General features: G+C 37.0%; 8 protein-coding genes across 8 annotated transcripts; 7 read left to right on the forward strand and 1 right to left on the reverse strand. All coding sequences in view use genetic code 12, as the record gives it.

The window, feature by feature from the left end:
- Positions 1-235: 235 nt before the first annotated feature.
- PSN45_003257 (uncharacterized protein) lies at positions 236-2,722 on the forward strand (the record flags this gene model as incomplete). The annotated part of the gene is made up of 1 exon (XM_006684450.2): positions 236-2,722. The coding sequence occupies one exon, from the start codon at positions 236-238 to the stop codon at positions 2,720-2,722; it is 2,487 nt and encodes an 828-aa protein (XP_006684513.1).
- Positions 2,723-5,924: 3,202 nt separating this feature from the next.
- On the forward strand, positions 5,925-7,250 carry SAP7 (Candidapepsin-7; the record flags this gene model as incomplete). Its single annotated transcript, XM_066158040.1, has 2 exons — positions 5,925-5,934; positions 5,971-7,250. The coding sequence occupies 2 exons, from the start codon at positions 5,925-5,927 to the stop codon at positions 7,248-7,250; spliced, it is 1,290 nt and encodes a 429-aa protein (XP_066014137.1).
- An 89-nt stretch (positions 7,251-7,339) lies between these two features.
- PSN45_003259 (uncharacterized protein) lies at positions 7,340-9,301 on the forward strand (the record flags this gene model as incomplete). The annotated part of the gene is made up of 1 exon (XM_006684447.1): positions 7,340-9,301. The coding sequence occupies one exon, from the start codon at positions 7,340-7,342 to the stop codon at positions 9,299-9,301; it is 1,962 nt and encodes a 653-aa protein (XP_006684510.1).
- Positions 9,302-9,920: 619 nt separating this feature from the next.
- Positions 9,921-13,331, forward strand: RPM2 (RNase P subunit; the record flags this gene model as incomplete). The annotated part of the gene is made up of 1 exon (XM_006684446.1): positions 9,921-13,331. One exon carries the CDS (start codon positions 9,921-9,923, stop codon positions 13,329-13,331), a length of 3,411 nt encoding a protein of 1,136 aa, XP_006684509.1.
- Positions 13,332-13,493: 162 nt separating this feature from the next.
- On the forward strand, positions 13,494-14,429 carry PSN45_003261 (uncharacterized protein; the record flags this gene model as incomplete). The annotated part of the gene is made up of 1 exon (XM_006684445.1): positions 13,494-14,429. One exon carries the CDS (start codon positions 13,494-13,496, stop codon positions 14,427-14,429), a length of 936 nt encoding a protein of 311 aa, XP_006684508.1.
- Positions 14,430-14,434: 5 nt separating this feature from the next.
- PSN45_003262 (uncharacterized protein) lies at positions 14,435-18,034 on the reverse strand (the record flags this gene model as incomplete). The annotated part of the gene is made up of 2 exons (XM_006684444.2): positions 14,435-16,530; positions 16,858-18,034. The coding sequence occupies 2 exons, from the start codon at positions 18,032-18,034 to the stop codon at positions 14,435-14,437; spliced, it is 3,273 nt and encodes a 1,090-aa protein (XP_006684507.2).
- A 172-nt stretch (positions 18,035-18,206) lies between these two features.
- On the forward strand, positions 18,207-18,500 carry MRPL37 (mitochondrial 54S ribosomal protein mL54; the record flags this gene model as incomplete). Its single annotated transcript, XM_006684443.1, has 1 exon — positions 18,207-18,500. The coding sequence occupies one exon, from the start codon at positions 18,207-18,209 to the stop codon at positions 18,498-18,500; it is 294 nt and encodes a 97-aa protein (XP_006684506.1).
- Positions 18,501-18,899: 399 nt separating this feature from the next.
- CLU1 (Intracellular distribution of mitochondria) lies at positions 18,900-22,751 on the forward strand (the record flags this gene model as incomplete). The annotated part of the gene is made up of 1 exon (XM_006684442.1): positions 18,900-22,751. One exon carries the CDS (start codon positions 18,900-18,902, stop codon positions 22,749-22,751), a length of 3,852 nt encoding a protein of 1,283 aa, XP_006684505.1.
- Between the last annotated feature and the right edge of the window lie 75 nt (positions 22,752-22,826).

Raw genomic sequence — 22,826 nt, forward strand, 5'->3', positions numbered from 1 at the left:
TAAATAAATTGGAGGGAATACAAAGTAGTGGAAGAACGGAAAAACTAGGAGGGATGATTAGCGATGTTGAAGACGTATATGTGGACTCAATACAACAAACGAATGAATAATAGTAGTACACAAAATCAGTAGTCTTGTAACGTGGAATTAAAAAAGGTTTTGAGAATCTTTTTGCGCGAAGCTTCAAAAACAAGAAAAAGGACAAAACCTCAAGTATTTATTAGCACATAGCAACATGGAAGGCTGGAATCTAGCTTCCAACCAATTCCTGGGCTTGTCGAACAGTTTTTCCCTAGGAAAGACCTTATTAAATTACTCCGACCCCAATTTCAGTCAAGTCGTTGCTGCCAAAAAGGCTCTACAATTGGCATTCGACAGCACCGGTGACGAAACCGATAAATCAGTCATTGAATTATATTTAGCTGCGTGTGATGGCGACCTTGTTACATTAGAGAATGGAGTGAGAAAGCATAAAGATCTTGTTAACTCCTTATATCCTACCGAATCAAAAGGTATTTCCTTATTAATCTACTCAATTTGCTTTGACAATTTGAACTTGGTTGAAAGTTTATTGAATCATGGTGCAGACCCCGACTTAGCCGACAGTATAATTCAGTATACACCTATGATGTGGGCTGTATATTTCAATCAGCTTGACATTGTCAAGGCGTTGTTGAGTAGTCAGGCGGATCCATATTTAAGTCCTAAAGAGGATGGCAGAAATGCCGTTAGTATTTTAAATCCCGATCACACCGAGATGGCTGAATATTTCAGATTGCATAACCTCAACAACCATTCACAGAACAAAGATGATATTTATGAGGGTAACAGTTTTGGGCCTGGGGATGAGATGGATAATTTGGCAAATGAAATAAGGTTACAAGCTATCACTGGCGATTCTTCTGTTTCCCAGGAACTCGAAGACGAATTGAAAATGGATGCGTACCACGAAGAGAACGAATTAGCTAATGATCATGTACTTGTTCAACTCAAAGAATTCGAGTACGATAAAGTATTACCTGATGAGTACCTTAAATTTAACGATTCAGATATTCCTCCATTATTGGATTACATTTTCGACTTGAGAACCCAGAATATTACTTTCCAACATGATACCAAGATACCAGCCGCAATAATATTCCAATTGGTTAGATATGCCCACTTGAAAGTGAACAGCGACGAATTGACAGAGTTCCTCTTTGATTGTTTTATTGCTAGACTAAGGGCCGTCACCAACACCAAATCAGGTGTGTTTAACATGATCATACAAGATGATCAGAGCTCTGTTGGTGGTGCAGGGGATATTGTTTTGTTGAGTTACTGGATGTCTGTCGTACAATTCTTGCATTTCTACTTCTGCAAAAATGAAATTTATAAAAAATACCCCCAGTTTCTTCAGGAATTGATCAATATCATCCAATCTTTGGTATCCACTTTATCGTTTTCTATAAATTCCAGATTGAACACTTTGGTTGAAGACTGCTTGTTGAACTTCACTAACTTGGTGGATGTTTCCAATGTGTTATATGCCAAAGACTGGAATTTATTTAAATCAAGGAAAAAATTGCATTCTAATACTTTTGATGATATACATGATATGTTGTATCCACCCACTCAAGCTGAACTTATGAGACCATCACCGTTGAAGTATATTCAAACATTGGGTGCTTTGGACTACGTGTTGAATTTACACCAAGTAGATAACTTGGTTAGATTCCAATGTTTTTCTCAAGTATTCTATTACATCAATGCTATCATTTTCAACAAGATCATAGCGCAGTCAAAGTATTGCACCAGATCTAAGGCAATTCAAATTAGATTGAACATTTCTGCTATTGAAGATTGGTTAAGATCACACAATTATAAAATTTTCAAGCCTGATAAAATCGGTGATTTAAAAAGTTTACTTCTTTCTTCACAAGATACAAGATTCAGCTTAATTAACTTACTTGATGATACTGAAAGAGCAAACAAAAGAAATCCCAACAATTTGATCTTCTATTACAACTCAATCTACTTCATTGGTAAGACTCAATTACAACCTACCATTGAGCTTTTACAATTCTTGCAATGTATGTCACTGTTGGATGACGAAGAGAGCTTGATTAATACAATTAACCAGTTCGATTACTTGAATTACTTTCAACTTTTAAAGGTGGCAAAAAACTATAAGTATGAGGTTAACGAACCTAAGCTACCCAAACTGTCAATAAACCTTCTCAAGAGATTAATAGCTGAACAGGGAGAAAACCAAATCAAAAGGATCAACTTGAGCTATATGATTCAGAACAAGTTACTTCTGAAAGAGTATAATATCTACATCAACCCCAATTTCGTCTACAAGGTTTCCCTTCCTAACTTATCCGAACTGATCAACAACTATGGATCAGGATTGGGAGGTATTAGAGTTCTTAGAGCTAAAAAGTTTCAACCTTCTTTACCCATTGAGACCCTTGATGATATCGATGATCTTTTGACTCGAAACAAGAATGATTTGAACGACACATTCACCTATGACCAACCCGATGAAGAGAGGGGAGAAAAAGAAGACGAAGTAGATGATGATAAACCCGAAGAGAACTACCACAGAAACGACCCATCCCTCTTCCGGTCGAAAACGGATTTCAAAGGAGATGAGCTTTTCAAACAAGTCCAGCTTCCGGGCTCATTGGCACACAAAAATTGGGGAGAAGATGACGACATCGAAGCTAATCCCTGGTAGCAGCCTCGGAGAGAACAAAAAATACGTCTCGAAGCATGTGGACCCGGTGCATGGGTGATTTGATATATTTCAGGTATAACCGAAACCGGAACACGAATTTTTTAAACTTTATAGATCAAGTGCTTTTTCTAACAACTTTACCTTGACATCAAGCCTTCAATACACATGAACATAGAGTGTTTTCTGGATGATTACCCTTCGTAATCTGAATACATATAATTAATAGAGCACTTGAGGAAGCTGAATAACGTATTATAATTTTTTATTAACGTTCTGTGATTTCTATAATATCCTAAGTCAACCTTTGATTTGATCGTACTCAACAGGAAGCAATATTACCTGTCCAACTACAATCTTTTTCCGGAAATATCATTCTCTTGACTAAAATTTGGCATAACACCTTGATATCAATTCCGCACAGCCCTGGAGATAGATTTCTGACCCATACAACCATACCGCACTACGAGATATTTTTGCACCCTGAATACTACTTTATGCGGTCTTTAGAATTTTAAATATCGCACTAGAAAATGAATTAATATCGTTAATTAATCACTTAAGCTATAGCAGAAACGGCCAAAGAATATCAAGTTGTGTATGATAATTGCTATATTTATCTTTAACAGTAGAAGTTTATTCGTACAATCACAGAAATATTACAGTAGTGTCCAAACCGATCAATAGTCTATAAATACCACTTGAGCAGCTACCCGACTTTAATTTATTCCTTATGGAGAAACCTATCTTAGGAGAAATATCAATTGATTGCTTACAAGAGGATTTTGAATTCGTATTTTCTTCCTCAGTAATACAAGTACACGAGTACGTCAATGACATTAAGCACTATTTGTTTTACATATACTGTGATGCTGATGACCTCAAATCGATCACTGATTTATTAAAGGACTACATTTCTGGGTTTAAGAAACGTGGTCACAATCATGCTAATTTGTATTGTCCGGGGATTATCATCAAAAGGGGTGTACACGAACTTATAAGTGATTGGGAACAAATAGGGAAATAAGTTATTTTTAAGAGAAATATTTCATCATTAATTACTCGGTGTTCTGTATTTAACCAATAAACATACTTAGTTATCAACTGAACTGAACAATCTGGTAGAAAACTATAATACGGCGTGAACCGTTTCTGTTTTACACTTTCCTGTCCAGCAACCACCACCTTCAGCAGTAGCAAACGCGTTTACAGCACCACAGTATTCGTCACATTGGGTGGAACTGCAATGACCATCTGGTGCATTTAAGACGCACTTGCATGCCTCTAAACAAGAATACCCTTTATTTCCCTTAGATTTGCAATTATGAGCACTCAAGTAACCTTTGAATTTACCACAGTTAGAACAGCCTGTAATTTTATAGCTTTTGTTAGAATTGTAACAAGTTCTTTGAGCTCGTTTAGTTAAATCTGAACTTGGGGGATTTTCATTTTCAGTGGAGTTGCTTATTTCCAAAAGTACTTCAAATCCTGATGAATCATATTCTACTTTTGTCAAATTGATACTTGGCCAATAGTATGTTACATTTTCACCATAATTAATAGCAATAAATTTGAGACTAGCGGTGTCATCGCTAGTCTCATACAAGTTAAGTGAATGTGCCAAATCTTGAGGAGTAGGCAAGTCAAAATCACCTTTGGCAAAACATTGCTTAGTGCAGAAAAGAGTAAGCACAACACTAAAAATAATCAACATTAAAAAATTTGATAAAATATACTAGAGTAGGTCAATAGATTTAGGGAATCGGTGCAGCTTTTGTACTTAAAAACTTGCGCCATATAATATAACACTTTTCATAATAAGATCTTTGTTTAGTAGTTATATGAACATGGCTTCTCTTTTGGTTCTAGAGTATAATTTCTCGAAAGCTTTTTTCCCCATTCTACTCCATTTGACCAACCACAAACGTCTAAACCCTTATGTTTCTAACTTACGGATAACCACAATTTCTGGAGAAAACAGGAACTAGTTAGATTGGTTGTAGGATCCATGGAGTGTTGTTTATGTGCACACGGTTCCTATCTTAATTCTCGTGTAAAAATCCTGCAAATGTGAAGGTTTGAGAGGGATTAAATATCTGCCAAACTTGCCAAAACTTTGGCAAACTTCTTGATCTCGATAATGAATATTCTATATCAGCATTCCATTATTCATCAGAGCCAAGTATTTCAAGGATGAATCATCCATGCTAGAGACTACTAGTTACTGAATATCTTCAAATACTGTTCCACTAGAAAATATACGAAATAGATACTCAGAAAAATGGTTCTCTACTTTCTTGGAAAAGAAACCTCTCTTACTCACCATGTGCTGTATTAACGTATTCCTTTGCGTTATTAATTACACTATGAGAACAATATCTATCCACTTACCATGCAACTTTAATTTTAATCTTCTACCACAAAATTCGTTCCGGCAGTGGGGCGACATTCATGTATTTTATTCCGATCATTCAGACTCACTTGTATAGATCCTTTTAGTATACAATAACCATATTTTTAAATAGATTCACAAAATTACGAATTTTCAAAGCTGTCATTCATAAGCTTACTTCTGCGATATCAAGGATCTGCTGACGAGTTACTCTTTTATTCTGTCTGTGATATTGAAACTTGAGAAGAGCGAAAATGGAAAATCGACCACTTGCGACATTCGGATAACGGAGGTGCAGTATTCATCCCTACTTTACCATATACTTTAAGACAAATTATACATGGCTATAACAAATTAAAAAGAAACTATACATGGCTATAACAAATTAAAAAGACTAACAAACTGTACTACAAATAAGCTCCCCAAGTCTTGTGTTTTGGTTGCTAAATTCCTGCCTAGAATCACTAATGGTTAGACTTCGCCCGATCCAGGTTCGCACTCAATTATTTGCATTGTAGTTTGGGCTGCAAACAATAGGAGGTGTAGGGAAACTGAAACAACCGAGCAGGGAACTACCTGAATGAAAACAAACACAAGTTTGGCATGTAGCGATGGTTTTTTATGAGGCGAATTTGTTGCATAGTGCTATGCAAGTTTATGCTTTGTTGCTGATGGTGGGATTTTGCTTGTCGAGGCATTGTAACCGAATGGGATTAATCGAACATAAATACCCCGACCAATACTTAATCATAAACTGCTAACTCCTATATTTCCTTTCATTATTTTCACACACATTTAGACTTCTCAATTACCATGTTCGTTCGTTTGTTTTGGGTTGTATTTCTTTTCACCGTCCCAGTTTTATGTGGGGACGGCTATTACAAGTTGGATTTTGCAATCAGAAAAGGGTCCAAGTTGACCGATGTTGTGAAGAACTTTATGGAAGAATTAGATTCTTCCTTCACCAAGAGAGACGGTAATGGGACTTTGCTTGACTTGGAGAATGAGAGTGCCTTTTATATCGCATCGTTAAGCATTGGTACTCCAGCCAGTGAAGTTAAAGTATTAGTGGATACTGGATCTGCCGACTTATGGGTCATGTCAAGTAAGAACTCCTACTGCTCTTCGAATGGTGGTAGCATGGATTGTTCTACTTATGGTACTTATAGTGAAGATAACTCAACAACTTTTGAAAGCAACAATTCCGATTTCTCGATCTCGTATTTGGATCAGACTTTTGCTAAAGGTACTTGGGGACAAGACACCGTTGAACTTACAGATGACTTGGTCATTGAAGGTGCCAACTTTGCTGTAGCAGATAGCACCGACTCCAATGTAGGAGTTTTGGGTATTGCCTACACCCAATTGGAAAGTGCTGATACAGTTTATGACAACTTGCCAGTGCAAATGAAACAACAAGGATTCATCAAGAAAGTTGCGTATTCGATGTATTTGACATCAGCTGAAAGAAACACGGGATCAGTTCTTTTTGGTGCCATCGACCACGCTAAGTATACCGGCGATTTGGTGTCTTTTGACGTTGTTCCTAAAAATGGTCAGAATGTTTACTTGCAAATTACCTTGTCAAATATCCAGGTGACTTTGGTTTCTAATAGTACGGAGTCTTCGTCGGTGGTTCCAACCACTTTGGCCTCGCTGGTGACTTCTTCTACCCTGCCTCACCCAACCATCGCTGCTGTGTTAAAGAAGAGAGAGGCAACCATCGATACCCAGGACGTTGACGCTTTATTTGACTCCGGAACTACATTGACCTACTTCAGTCAAGATGTTCTTGATCTGATTCTAGCTGCAATTGATCCATCTGCTGAATACAATAGCAATATTGGTGGTTACCAAGTTCCTTGTTCGTTGAGACAAGAAGGCAACAAATTTACCTATAATTTCGATGGAAAAAGAGAAATTGATGTACCTCTTTCTGACATGGTGATGGAAGTTGGCCAGAACGGTACTACAGGCCAAATTATTTGTATGTTGGGAATTGTTTCTGGAGACACCACTATTTTGGGAGACAATTTCATGAGACACTGTTATTCGGTTTTCGATTTGGAAGATAACACCGTTTCTATTGCCCAAATGAATTATGATGATATCAATGAGGACATTGAAATCATTCAATAAGCTCTATGTAGTTAATGAAGTATAAAAAAATATTGGCTGCAACCCAAGAGTAAATTAGCAGAGCGCGGAAACTTTGAAATTGGCAAGAAATGAAGGATTCGTTGGGAAACGATATCCATGGGGAGATACCAAGCATAGGTGAGTCCAAACTCAGCATAGACCATCTTCCACCAGAGCTTCTTGTGGAAATCTTTTCCAAATTAGAGCTTTTTCAACTACGCTCCATTAGGTTGGTTTGCAAGAAATGGAATAGCGTTGTTTCTGATCCCATCGTTTGGGAGAAGTCATTCCGAACAAAATTCGGTAACGATGAGATATTCCCCAGCTTTTCCGGCACCAGTAGCTGGCTTGTTGAGTATCTAAGTCGTCTAAGCAACGCTAAGAGGTGGAAGAAGGCCCCAGGACAACATTTGACGTATCAAGTGATCAATGAGGAAACAGGACATAATGATAGCTGTTTAACCAATTTCTACAGTGATAGGTTCTTGTCATATTCTCGGGTCAACAATAATGTGTCTATTTGCACATTGCATAACGGTAAGAACCAGACTTTTATCCCCGGTAACCATTATGCTGTCCGATCGTATTCTGTGAACTGGAATTACTTAGTATTTGGAACACGTGAAGGTGGACTTTACATCAAGAATTTGATCACATCAACGTCTTCAGGAAACCGTTCATCTGTCAAAGAAGTGATACCTGATCAGAATGGTCCCGAAGATCACGAAATAATAGAGAGCATACACTTGAGCCAGGAGTTTGACAAGAACAAGGTTAAACCTGATATTATCACCGGATCTTCATTAGGGGTAGTATCGACCTACAACTTGGACGGCGCATTGGTTCACAGCTGGAAGGTAGGGGCCACCATAATCAGAGTATTCTCTGATTTCAAAAAGCATATTATTGCTTTCACTTCTCATACCATATCTATTATAGACTATACCTCACACAAAGTGGAAGAAGTGACCATTGACATTCAAATCGGGCCAGAAACGATTATAGACATCGACTTTGGTGACAATAATATCGTCATATGTTCAGAAAACCATATACGTGTGGTTGACTACAGCGATCCTACCATTTTTATCCGAAGACTTGATTTGGGGTTCAATATTAAAAGAGGTAAACTCCAACAGTTGGGCCATCGAACCAGAAGGGATACTCTGTTGGTTGGTAAAGATGGGTTGTACTACGCAAACGTATTGGATGACGATACGGTCATTGTTTGGAATGTGAGAGAATCTACCGAAACAATAAAAATCAGGTGTAAGTTCCAAACAGAATTCAAGTACAAAGAATTGAATTTCAATAGAGGAATCCCTCCCAACGGGAGAGACAGAGATTACACTGTCAACGCAGTTGAGCTCAATAGCTCTGTAATTATTGTGGGAGGGTTCAATGGGTATTGTAATGTTCATGATATCTTTACGGGTAAGTTTTTGAGAGAATGCTCAATCAAATTCCCCAAAAAGTATCCATACATGTACAATTATCAAATACCCGTGAAGGATATTCAACTCAATGAAAGGTTCAATATCACCAACGGAATCATTCTCTGTGCAGATTTAGTCCAGTATTTCCAATTTGGAGACAGTGACCGGGATAATACAAAAACCGAAAAGAAAAAATCTAGCATCGGCGAGGCTGTAAAAAAGGGCCACACCATTAAGAAGACAATTAAGGATCAATTGGATGATTATGACTTGGAAGAATACAAAAAAGATGAACTTAATAAAATGTTTACAAAGTACAATGGAAGTGAATTTTCTAGTCAGGAAGAGCTATCGATTGCTATAGCTTTGAGTAAAAGTGCAAGTTCCCCAGAACAAGGAGATCAACAAGACGAAAGTGAACTGTTGAGACGGGCCTTGGAGCTCTCCAGGAACCAAACTATCTCTACAGAAGAGTCCGATGACGAAGAACTTCTTAGAGTATTAGAGCTCTCTAAGCACGACATGGTGATTTCTCCAACAAGTCTTCAATCAGCGAATGAAGAAGAGGATGAAGAGCTCCGAAGGATTCTTGAATTATCATTGGCCGACCATTAAAACACGAATTATCGGTATTCAAGATCCTATCTAAAGAGGAGATTTAAGTGGCCATTCCTAAAAATAAGAGGAAAGTTGAATGGAGTAAGGACCACAAGTACCTCATAACCTGATGACTCAAAACAGACGCATGTCTATATTCTAGGCTTGATTCAAAGCGTGTAGCATTATGCAAAACCTATTGCCACCCATATAACATGTACGAAAGGTTACGGTAATCGAAAGCTGCTCGGTAAACCACCCGAAACGGTGCGGTTCCCGACAGGCGCCGACTCACCCGTCAAATCCAACTTGCTCCGCCAATCCGCACTCAACGGTGCAGAACTGTGCGTGCGGCCGCCCTACACGGACCGTTAAAAGTCGGAACGGCCAGCGGTATACACACGTCGCCTCACCAATTCGCTTTTCCACCGGTAGAGAAAAACTTTCGTAAACGAATAAATAAATAACCTATCCCTTTAAAAAGGTTGCTTTCAATCTCCTGGGTGTTTTACTTCAATTAAAGAGCATTGAACTTTGGTTTAGTAAACAAACTCCGTGTATCGGTTTTTCGCTTTCAAATTACTTGAGATTATTGGAGCATTCTGCCTTCCCCCCTTGTTGACTCATACGCTCCAACATGGTGTTCTGTTCTTTTATAAGATGTAAGTACTACCCAGTACACATCAAGTTTTTCCAGAGCTCCTCTTCCTATTTACACAATCAAAGTTTGACCAGATTCTACCGTAAATACACCAGAATCTACAAAGATCATGATCCTCATCCTTCCCGACAATCGAACAGTTATTTGAACATTTCTGCTGGTCATTATGGATTGTACTTCACCATCTTCAATAGAGATGCGGAAAAACACTCGCTGAACAGCATCGATATCATTTCGTTTGATCCCCAATTACAGTTTATGTCGCCTACTACTCCAAGTGTCTTCACCAAATTTCACATTCTGGGATTGAATCAACATATGTATAACAATATGAGTGAGTTGAAATCACAATCAAAGAGTCTCAGGTCACCTTCCTCTTTGGTATCTAAGAGAGCCTTTTCCACCTTTGTATCGTCTAATGGTGCTCAAGCCAGTAGTCCATTGGTGACATCGGTGGAAGATGCTCATAAGCTGGAGCCTTTGGAATACGACGACTTTGAGAGCTTTAAAACCACCCAGATCTCCAAAATCAACAGTCTTTTTGAAGAGGAGGACTACAACCTAATTTTTCCGATTTATCAATCATTGAAGAGAAATCACATGGGTCTTGGATCAACTGAGCTATACAACAAAGTCTTAAGTTCTTTGCTCTTGAGAGAATTCGACAATTCAATGCAATTGGAGGATATTGAAATCAGGTTGACAAATTTGTTGACCGTGTACCAAGACTTTTTGTTCTTTGCTAACGAACAGATGAAGCCAGACTTTTCAACTTATAACATCGTTATTGGTGGTTTATTGAAGGGAAGCTTGGATTCGGTTACGTACAACAAACTGAAGAATTTGCCCACCATCCTTTACAACCAGTCTTTTATCAAGTCTCAAGAATTTGCTTTGATAGCACTTGAGTTACTTCATTCGGTCAAAGACGTGCAACAATTGGATTTGAATAAGATTTATCCTCTTAAGTTCGAGGTGCTAAATCAATTTCCAAACCTTGTGAACAAAGAATTGATGACTTTGGTGTTTAACAATTTATTGAAGAATACCGATCAATTCCAATACTACAACCAGTTGATCAGATTAACTTCTAAGTTTCAAAGTACTGGAGTTCTTAATTCCGATGAAGACTGCTACAACTTTATTTTCCACGTCTACAATTCTTATCAAGAGATGGCTGTTGGTTCATTTACGAAAGAACAAGATTATATTGTCTACGAAAGTCTTGTCACTGAATTAATTAAAATCAACAACCTTGAAGTTGCCACTAAATTTCTTGACTCAATTTTGTTGCTGTTCAAGTCTTCATATAAGGCTGAAGACAAAGAGGGTATTTCAAACTTACTCTCTGGATACTTGTCTGAGATTTCTAACCATAACTTGACCGAAGCTTATAAGTTGATGAAAGAGTTCAATGCTGTTAACTTCATTCCTGAATTATCCATGAGTTTAAACAATGAGTTAATTGATAAATTCATTGGCTATTACTACTCATTAGAGACATCCAAGAACAATGCCAATTACGAATCTGTTTGTGCTCAACAGCAAGATGTTTATTATAACATTTGGGACATTGTGAACTACAATTTAATTAGACAAGACTTCCAGTTGAACCATGGTCTTATTTCTTTGGTTGTTGACTTGAATGACTATGACAACATTTATAAGTTGACAAAGATTTTATTGATCAATGAGGAATTGATCGATTTGCAAGCATTCAAAAAATTATTGGACTATTTTGCCAGTGGCATGTCTTATAACTTCAACACGTATTATGAATTGATTTTGAAATTGATTGAACACCAAGCTCAATTTTACAATGATTACGGAAAGATTAACGATTACTTCTCAGAGGTGGTGGATTATTTGACTATTTCTAGCAACGAATTTGTTGTTCATAATTTGATTAACTCTCCCTTGATTGAAGAGGTTTTTGATAAATCTGATTTGGTTGATGACAAGATATATGGTTTGATCAAGTTTTCGAAGTTTTTACTTGATTTTTTTGAAACTAACGAAGTTTTAGAGGAAGATTTATTAAAGATTTTGAACTACCAGAGTATTTTGATCAATCAACTTGAAGATCCAGATCTCACTTACGTCAATCTTGATGAGGATTTAGGTAACTTTAAGACTCGGTTATCCCAAAGTTTCGGAACTAATCAATCTTTATTAGGACAGCAAACCAAGTCCATGATACAAAGTTGTAAATATTTGGACATTGAAGTTTCTGATAAACCTGTGGTTAAGGTGGTCCCAACTGTTAATTTGGTACCCTTGTTGAACATAAACTACGGTTTGGGTGTTAAGAAATTTATCGAGCACTTCAACCAAGGTTATAAGTTTGACGACCAAACCCTTTTTGCTTTGATCAGCAAAGAGTTTTTGGTTAACCATTTGAAGAGGATAAATGTTAACAAGTTTGTGAAATTATACATTTCAGCTGGTAACTCTGACCTTGTTGAAACTTTAGTCAACGAAAATTTAGACAAGATAAACATTGCTATCTTGAAAAACATCGAGAGTATGGATGATGGGTTGTTTTCATTATACTTGGACAAACTTTTAATGTCATCCAACAAATATTTATTCGAGGTGTTCAACTCGATTGACTACACCTTAGACGATATTCAAATGGGCAAGTATTTGCAATTGTTAATGAAGCATGAACAATATCAGCAGATCGTTGACATATTTGAATGTAATGATGAGTTGGTGAATAATGAACTGAACTTGGCTGTGTACCTCAACTCCTTGTTGGTGACGAAGCAGAACGATAAGTTTAATTTGCTTGTCAAGTCTAGATTCAATTCAAGAGAATCACTCCAGAGACTTTTGGAAAACCATGATTTGAAAATGGTGGTAGATGATTACTATTTGCTTTCGAATTTCGAATCTAATTTATTTGCTCCACAGAAATTCAAAGATGTCAAAGATTTGACCAACCAGATCTTCAACCAATTATCAAATGAGAAAAACTTGAGAGAGCTCTACCAGCTTAATTCCAAGTTGATAAATGTTAACCAACAAATGGTGATTTCTCGGTTACTTGCCAAGATCAGAGACTATAAATTAGGATATGATTTATTGTTCAAGTTTTGCCAAATCTCAAACATTCACAAATTTTCGGTTTTAAATTTGAAAAGAATCATAGAGACCTTGACTAAATTCGAAGATGTTGTCAAGTTGAATGTGATTTTCAACAAATTCTTGCACAAAAACATGTCAAGCTACCTTAAATTTGAGTTTTTTGAAATCCTTATCACCAGCAACAAAGATAAAGTTGAGCTATTAAAGTTGTTCAAAAACTCGTTCGCTTCTTTAAACTGTGAAATCAATTTGATCAAGATCGACAAATTCGTCATTGAGAACAATATATCATTATAATGACTTTTATGAACATGTACATATTTATTTTAATACAATAAAACAATTAGTAAGAAATCCTGTGGATTCCTTGGTTGTGTATATAGCCCGATTTTGACAAACGGCTTAAGGAGCATGACGGGGCAAACTATTATAAATTTCCGCTTCCCACGACACCATACTATGACTCCCATAGCTCACCAGACTGCTATTTCTTCCTTCAATTCCAATCATACTTCTTATGATCAGTTTAGACCAGACTTTGATCCAATTCTGGTGGACAAGTTTTTACAAGACTTGGGGTTAATAGAAAACCAATCTCCTAAAACCGATAAAGTGATTTTGGAATTGGCTGCCGGTACAGGTAAATTCACCAAGAATCTCGTGGACCATGGATGGAAGGACAATCTCATCATTGTGGAACCTAGTAAAGGAATGTTAGAAAGTTTTGAAAAGAACTTTCCTGGAATCAAGACTCATTTGAACTCGTCTTATGATATTCCAGCTGAAGACGCGTCGGTAGATTCGGTGATAGTTGCCCAAGGTTTTCATTGGTTTGCTGACAGGGATTCTCTCAAAGAGATCAAGCGAGTTTTAAAGCCATCTGGAACTTTCGGATGTATTTGGAATTACGATGGTCCATCTCCATCGCAAGTTGATGTTGGATCCAAGACTCATTATTTGTTGGATAATAGTTTATCAACCAAAGTTCATATTCCTGAAGGAGCAGACTCAATGGATATCAGCAACTCAACTATAGGGCTCCACAAGTGGAACGTTCACTTGGTTGATTATATTTATTCTTTTGATGTGGATGTTCCTCAATACAGAACAGGCGTATGGAAGAAAGTTTTGATGGATAATGAGTATTTCAAGCCAATAGAAGTCGAAACATACTTCTACAAAATTTCCAGCATTCCTAAACATTCAGTGTTTCAATATTGGTTAACCAGATCTTTTATTACAAAATTGCTGGATGAAGAAAAGGTCAAATGTGAAAAGACAATCAACGAGATCATCGATAAATATGTAACCGACGACGATAAGATACAAGAGAACGGCAATATTTATTTACAAAGGGTTTTGGGAACTCACTCTATCGTTGCTTTCCCAAAGTAATAGATCTAGTTAGCTATAAAATATTCAGATGCTGATTTGGGGGTATGTGTCATCCACAACTTACCCAAGGTATCGATTCGTGACACAGTAGTATCATTGAATACATATAACTTTCCAAATTCGTGATCTTTACCAGGGTGGTACGATTGGATTATGCTGTACCCACAATAATAGTAGCCAGCACATATAGGACTCTTTACCCAACCTTTTTGTGGAGGATTGGAAATCTTAGGCTCAAGTGGACCTGCGGTGTGAAAATCCTTGATCTCGTCCAGATCCTTTAACCGGCCCTTCCAAGTCTTCTCTATTTGTTTTTCTTTCCCGATGTTGTATTCATCGTTTAAATCCCTATAATCTGGTAGTGATGGAGGAACTAATGCATGGGTTATTTTGAATGGATTTTTGTAAATATTTTGCAATTCAGTTATTGGAACCTTGCAAAATGGGTACTTGGATTTATCTTTATAGTGTCTGTTCTTCTTGCAGAAGCTGAATCCCGAATTGATCCATAATAAATCTCCAAATTCATTTACATGCCCAGGATGCGTTGAACAAACTTCGTCAGAATCGTAATCATAAATCTTTAAAGCATCTGAACTAGCAACTCCCACTGCAGCAGCTTCATTCTCATTAAAGCGGAAATTATCGTCTCCTGCCATTAATAGCGAAATCCAGTAGAATTCTTTATCTCCCCACATGGCAGTTTTAAGTGGCTCCTTCCATATTCCTAATGGTAGAAGCATTGTTATGGCATTAAAATGTTTTTTTTTATCAAGCAAGACAACACCAGCTTCTTGGAAATGCCTATATCCCCTTAAGTAGTTGTTTCCTTCAAGGCTGCTCTTGTTGAGGATATTCATGCCGAAAAGGCTTTCCAAAGATCCATTATTCATTGGAAAAAGTCGTTGGACAAAATTTGTCTCCAAGTAGTCATTGGTATCTCTTAAACTTCTATCTTTAAAGAAGAAAGTGGATGTGTCAAGGTATTCACTTGAATGGAAAAACTTCTCGGGCTCTAACAATGGTACCGAATCAGCATCTAAAAGCATGATTTCTTTGAAGGAACTGAAAAATACAGAAAGTAATTTGTTATTGTAAGTTGCAAAATTCTTCTTATCGGTTATTCTTTTAATGTTAGTGAATATAACCGTTTGTTTTGGAAAGGAGGAATTTATACTGGTCACTTCTTTTTCCAATTCACTAGTCTTTGGGTCTAATTTACCTTCATCAAGTTCAATATTTGCAGCCCGTATGATAATGGCCTTTGACCTTCTACTCAAATTTCCTCTGTAGACTATTTGGATAGGTAAAGAGTTGTTCAAGGCCCGCAAAACCCGTATCAATCTGGCTATGTCTTTGGCATGTGAGGATGTAGCAGATAATACGATACCTTTTCCACTAATATTTTTGTGATAGAAGTCAAATAAATTTTGGTCCTTATCAGGCGTAAGGACATTACCCGTGAATTCACCATTCTTGAATTCTGGAAGTCCGTTATTAAATGTGGTAGTTTTATTTTCTATAACCACATCAAAACTTGGCATCTCGGAGTTAATATATGGGAATACTCGGAGGGTAATATCATTGAACCACCATTTATCGAAATCATATGAAATTCCGTCACCACCAAAAAAACATTTGTTATAAACTCTCATTATGGAGATGGCATCGGCCATTTGTTGATCCATCACCCTAGAATTTTTAACTTGTTGATCAAAATCGGTCTTTATACTATTCTTCTCAGAAAGTGATATTTTACTTCCCAATCCTTCTTTTGATTTGACCGATAGAAGGTTTTTCCGTTCTCTGTTGAAAAATCGCTGCAGCTTATCAATGTCTTTATTATAAGACCTCCCTGACATTGTAGGAAATCTCCAGCTCTTTCCTGAAGTTGAAGTCATCAAATCATTAAAAAATATCGTACACTTTTCAGGCAATGGCTTGTCCTTGAAATGCTTATGGCGTTCTGTAAGGCCATCCAAATCACCATACTTGTAGTTAGAATAATGGATTATTTTTCTCATTTTGATGTCTTGCTTTTTGAATGTGGTTGGAGAAAACCTGATAAATATAGCATCCAAAATCGTATAGAACAAAAAGACTGCCAAAAAGAAAACCATCCCCACGAGGGACCTTCTTAAGGTCAATCTCAACATGGGACACGAATGAAACAAGTACTATAACTTGTACTGTTGAAGCTTGAGAAGGAAATGGTTCTATTTATATGTGTGGTAAATTATAAAGTTTAATATAGCAGAGGCATTTTTACAAGGCTCAGCCCGGCTCCGCACGTGTCAAATACCGTTGCAGCCATTTTCGATTTGAAAAACCTGTCAAAATTTGAGGTCGCATGACAGTTACAACTATTATGTGGAATGTGTTAAAAGACTTGTATGAAACTAAGGCACAACTATTTAACGGGCTTTACCATCAGCAGCTTTAATATATAAAACGTCTCCATCTTCAACAAAGTAGTCCTTACCTTTTTGCAACAATTTACCAGCGGCTCTTACTGCATTCTCATCTCCCAATTCAATCAAGTCATCGTACTTAATAACTTGAGCCAAGATAAATGTTCGTTCCAAATCGGTGTGAATGGTACCGGCAGCTTGTGGAGCAGTGTACCATCTTCTGATAGTCCATTCTCTGACTTCATCTGGACCCCCAGTGAAGAAAGAAATCAAATCCAACTTTTGTCTCATGGTGGTAATGATTTTAGGTAAAGCCGATTGGGTTTGAATTTCTTTAAGGTAAGCCTCTCTTTCGTCATCGGTTTCCATACCAGCCAACTTTTCTTCCAAGGAAACAGATACTGGGATAATCATATCACCTGGAGAATTAGTATCAACCCATTCTTTGATCTTTAATAAGTACTTATTCTTCTTTCTGATGTAGTCTCTTTCTGACAAGTTAATCAAGTAGATACATGGTTTAGCAGTTAACAAGAACATCGAGTTGATTATTTCGACTTCTTTCGCAGTCCAAGTTTGGTTGGCAATTCTTTGTCTCTTTTCCAAAAGTTCAATGATTCTCTTGACCAATTCAGCTTCTTCTTTCTTTTGCTTAACTTCTAAAGATTGTCCACCTCTTCTAGTTATTTTTTCAATTCCTTCCAAATGTTTTTGAGCGAATTCGATATCTTTTAAGCTTAATTCATCAGAAATGATCTCTAAATCAGCTGTTGGATTAACTTCATCATTAATGTGGATAATGTCGGAGTCTTCAAAACATCTTACGACCTGGAAAATAGCATCCACAGCTCTAATGTTGGCCAAGAAATTGTTTCCTAACCCTTCACCAGCGTGAGCACCTTTGGTTAAACCAGCAATATCGTAAATAGTCATAAAAGCTGGAACTTCACTCTTTGGCTTGTACAACCCACATAACTTTTCGAATCTTGGGGAGGGAACAATAACTCTGGCTTCTTCTGGTTCAATGGTCGCAAATGGGTAATTTGCAGGGTTTCCTAAAGGTGATCTAGTAATGGCTTGGAAAAAAGTGGACTTTCCGACGTTAGCCAATCCAACAATACCGGACTTTAAGTTGTTACCTGGTCTACCTAAAAGGATAGGTTTCTCTTGTACGGCTTTCTTTTTAGGGGCCATTTTGGAATTGATATATGAGAAATGTATAAGATTTCGTTCACAAAAGGTTGAGGAAGAGGTGAGGATTTTTGGCAAATAAAAATTTTACTGCTGAGCCACGACTGCCTTCAGTCGCACCAACCTCTAGCCTTGCGGGTAACGCAACAAATTCTCTTCCAATTAACTGTTAATTATGTTCAGACTGTTGACTGTGGTTAGAAGATTCAGTATAAGTAGAAGTTCGTTGAATACCCCTAAATCGTCCTGTGTGGCAGGGACCGTCTTGAACTTGAAGGTAAAAAAAGCTGGTGATGAGCCTGTCGCTTTAGAAGATAGCGACTATCCAGATTGGTTATGGGATTCGTTGGACAAGGGAAAGAAAGATAAAACTTTGAAGAAGAATGACTTTATGAAATGGAGAAGGAAGCAGTTGAACAAGGTCAACACCGCTAAGATCAAAGAAAAGAATTTCCTTTCTGAATTGTAGTTGAAGACCTTCAACATCATAAGTTCATTCAGAACTATCAATTTAATCATAGAGATCATATCAGTTTTTGTGGAAATCAAGGACAACAGAAACTGGATTGTTGAAGTTCTAGACTTCCCTACAATACCACCTTTGTATATAGAAACATTCCTTGGTGGAGTGTATATTCCAATAAAATCAACCATCGAACAAACTCAGGTACGTCTGTAATGAATTATTGAAGAAAAACTTCATACCTCTAATAACCCTCACATCCCGAACCTCTCCTAGTAAGTAGGTTTTAAGCAATTTGTGCATTCTCCAAATTCATACTGTAAACCTGTCCGGGGACTGGCGGTTGAGAACTGTCAGTGGAAAAATTTTTTGATTGAAAAATTCGAATCCTAATACAACTGCAAAATGTCGGAGGAGAACCAATTGGAAACGGTTCAAACGTTGAAGCTCCAGCTCCTGTTACCTCAATGTTTATCCACCAAGAAAGAAACGGTTGAAATTGAGACTACTTTGGACGAAACTTTACCTCAGTTGAAAGAGACTTTGGGTTTAATTCCCAAGACTGAAAATTTAACAAACTTGTTGATTTTCTATAAGGATGTGAATTTATTCGAAGCCTTTGATGAAATGTCCACTTTCAGAGACGTTCTAAAGCAACTTGGTCTCGAAGGATCTCAAAGTTTATCTTTAAGATTGGCAGAGAAGCCTTATAATTTGGCTAATGTATACGAGCATTTGTTGAAATTTAGACAAGTTATTGGCTTACACTTTTTGGACAAGTCAAAAATGGATTTTGGTGTTAGTGGCGGTGTAAGCAAGTTTTCAGAGTTGGGTTTAGATGCCATTACCACACCACAGGTTCCAAAGGAACCCGAACAAGCTGAGTCTACGAAATCGAAAGAGAGTACTAAAAAAGAGGAAGAAGAAGAAGAAGAAATAGTGCTTTCATCAGAGCAAAAGGCAGAGGCCAACAAGCTTGCCGAGTCTTTAAGCAAGCTGGGTGGTGTCGATATCTTATCATTGGGATCATTCCAAAATCCATTCAAAGATTTCAAGTTACCTATCAAACATTTGACTATCTCTCAATGGTCTCCAGTCCCTCAATATCAAAAAATCCAAGGTGATTTGTTGTACTTAAGTTTACAAACATTGGAGAATGAAACTTTTCAAATTACTGCTCATTTCTCGGGGTTCTTTGTTAATAAATCATCTAGTACTACGTTCAACCCTCAAATTAAGCATTCTATGAAGTCTAACAAACATTTTATCTTGTTTGACTTGATAAGCGGCTTATCTCCTTTGTTTGAGAAAACACTTATAGCTAACTCCTCCAACTTGCATTCAAGTTCTAGCAACCCCGAGACATATTTAATTCCCACAAGCTCTTTTGTCAACCATCCATGGCTCGTTGGCAAAGAGAATATTACCAACAATGCTGATTTGACCCAAAACCAATTACCTATATTAGTGAGTGGTGTTGATGGTGGTGAATTGGTTAGAGATTGGAACGATGAGTTTCAATCCATTAAGGAGTTGCCCAGATCTACTGTCAATGAAAGAATATTAAGGGAAAAGTTGATCAGCAAGACCATTTATGAATTTAATAAAGTAGCTACCGAGACTGCCATTAACATTGTGAACGGTAACATTACCTCTTTGAACATCAGCGAAGATCCCGAACTTTTAACCTTCTTGAGAAACGGAGTCTTTTATTCTTTTGGTGTTGATGCTACTGGGAATTTTGTTAACTCCGGTGGAGATGATGCTGCTAGATATACCACTGGAAAAGATCTTAATGCGGTTAAAATCTTGAACAGAATTGATTCGTCCGATGTTCACAACTTATTGACCTTGGTGGTTGATTATATGGGGAAAAGAATTATCTGTCAAGCTCCCGTGCCTGGGATTTTCCAAGAAACTAGAAATATTGAAACTGACGAAGTGTTTGACAAAGTTGTGTATGGTTTAAACTCTGACAACAGTCAGATTGTTTATAACAAGAATTTCAATGATGCTTTGAAGACAATCAGCGAAGCCTTTCATTTGAAACCTCATTCGATTGAATTGGACGATGGAGTCAAGTCCAAAGAATTGTTGATCACTTCAAAGGATATGAAAGGTATTCATGGTACTGACGGAAGAAAGTATATGATTGACTTGTACAGAACCACGCCTTTGGATATCGGTTTCATCGAAAAGCATTTCCAACCTGAAAAAGATACTTCTTATCCTCACAAAGAGACCTTGGTGAGACATGAAGCTTTGGAAGAATGGTGGAAACGTAAAATCGCTGTGTTGATCAAATTAGAAACAGAAAAGTTAGAAAAGGAAGGTAAGACTTTTGATAAAGAAAATGGTGAAAAACCCCAATTATTGATCCAGGGAGATCAAGTTTCTATCAATTCAGATGCTTTCACCGGTATAAATGAATCGGAAGAAGACCGGAACGATGTCAGAGAGGTATCTAAGTTTGTTTTGACTTTGGTCGAAGAATTTTTGAACGAGATGGGTACTCAGTTGGCTCCTTTTGATGGTTCTCATTTGACTTCGATGTTACATAGATCAGGAATCAATTTGAGATACTTGGGTTATATTGCAGACCAATGTTTGGAAAGAAAGCAGAAAGAATTACAAAAGATTGAGGAACAAATTAAATCAAATGAGGCTTTAGCAGAACAGTTAGCCCAAGAAGAAAAGGAAAAAGTAGCCAAAGGAGAAGAACAAAAAGAGGAAGAAAATCTCGAAGAAACCAAGGAAGAAGAAAAGTCGGCTGGAATCTATGAACCTATTGCTGCGAACTATGAAACCATCTACAAGCTCTCGGTCCAGGAAATGGTCGCTAGAGCTACTAAGCATGTGTTACGTAAGTTGTCTAAGTCCTTACCCGTTAACTTGATGAGCACCTTTGTTAGTCACTTTTTAAACTGTTTACTCGGTTCGAATATCAGTGTGTCACCAATGTGTTTTATTGACGAAAACCTTAAAACGTTTTACTCTTTTAAAGATTTGCAGTTTACTTCCTTAACCAGTAATGATGCTATTGAGTTAGTAACTAAAGAAGTCTTTATTCGTTTCAGATTTCAACTACCATCAGACTGGGTTAACACTCTTATTAAACCTTATCAATTGTTTAGAGAAATCTCCCTCAAGTTTGGTATTCAGTGGAAAGCTCAGAATTATTCCTTTACCAAGGAAGAATTCGAGTTGAATAAAGAACTGATGGTTATTGAAGCCCAAGTTATTGAAAACAACGTTGTTTCCAAGAAGAATAAGAAAGGCAAGAAACAATCTTCTCCTGTTATTGAGAAGGTTATCACTCGTCAAAGCATATTTATCGCAGATGATATTCTTAATTTTTCTCCATTGGTTAAAGATTCAAGCTACAAACCTGCCTTATTCGATGAAGTGTTAGAGACGGCAAGAATAGAATTGAAGAATGACCAACAAAATGGATTGATGTTATTCAATGAATTATTATCTTTTCATGAACAAGTATACGGTAGAGTTCACACTGAGACTTCGTCATATTATGGATACTTGAGTCAACTTTACTCAGAATTGAACTTCCCTTATGAAGCTTCGACATTGGCAAGAGTCTCTTGTATTTTGAGTGAAAGGGTCACGGGATTTGATAGCTATAATAGTATCACTGCATATGTTAATTCGGCATTCTTTGAATCGAGCAATAAGGATTACATCAACTCGCTCAAGTTATATTCTCACGCTATTAGGATCTGGACTTCGATTTATGGTGAAGATCACCCATCTTTCATTACTACTTTTGCTAACTTGGGTGAAATCTTTACGAAACTTAAGTTATTCGATGCAAGCAAGAAGTTATTTGAAAAGTCCATCGAGCTTTCAACAAAATTGAATGGTGAAATTTCTGATGTTACTGGTTTGATTAAGTATAGATACGGATATTCTTTGCTTTCTGCTGATAGTTTTAAAGGTGCTAAAGTTCAATTTGAAAATTCTTATAATATTTTCGTCAAGGCATTAGGACCAAAAGACTTATTCACAGTTAAAAGTTTAAGTTATGCTACCAATTTGAAAACCTGGTTAGATTACCAAAACCATGAGAAGTCAAAGAAACAATCTGCTTCTAAAGCCAAGGCTCCAGCTTCGACAGCTGCTTCGAAGTCTAAGAAGAATAAAAAGAATCAAAATGCTCCAAAGATTGATGAAGAAATTGCCAGTAAATCGGTGGACGACATCATGGCCTTTATCGAAGGCTCAAATAAAAAGAAGGCTTGATCTAATATTACCATGTACATAAAGGGTCTTTGTAAATAGTAAATAGTAAATAGTATATAAATTGATATTTATCAT

This window comes from Yamadazyma tenuis, chromosome 4 (assembly GCF_029203305.1).
Source record: "Yamadazyma tenuis chromosome 4, complete sequence".
Taxonomy (NCBI): Eukaryota; Fungi; Ascomycota; class Pichiomycetes; order Serinales; family Debaryomycetaceae; genus Yamadazyma; species Yamadazyma tenuis.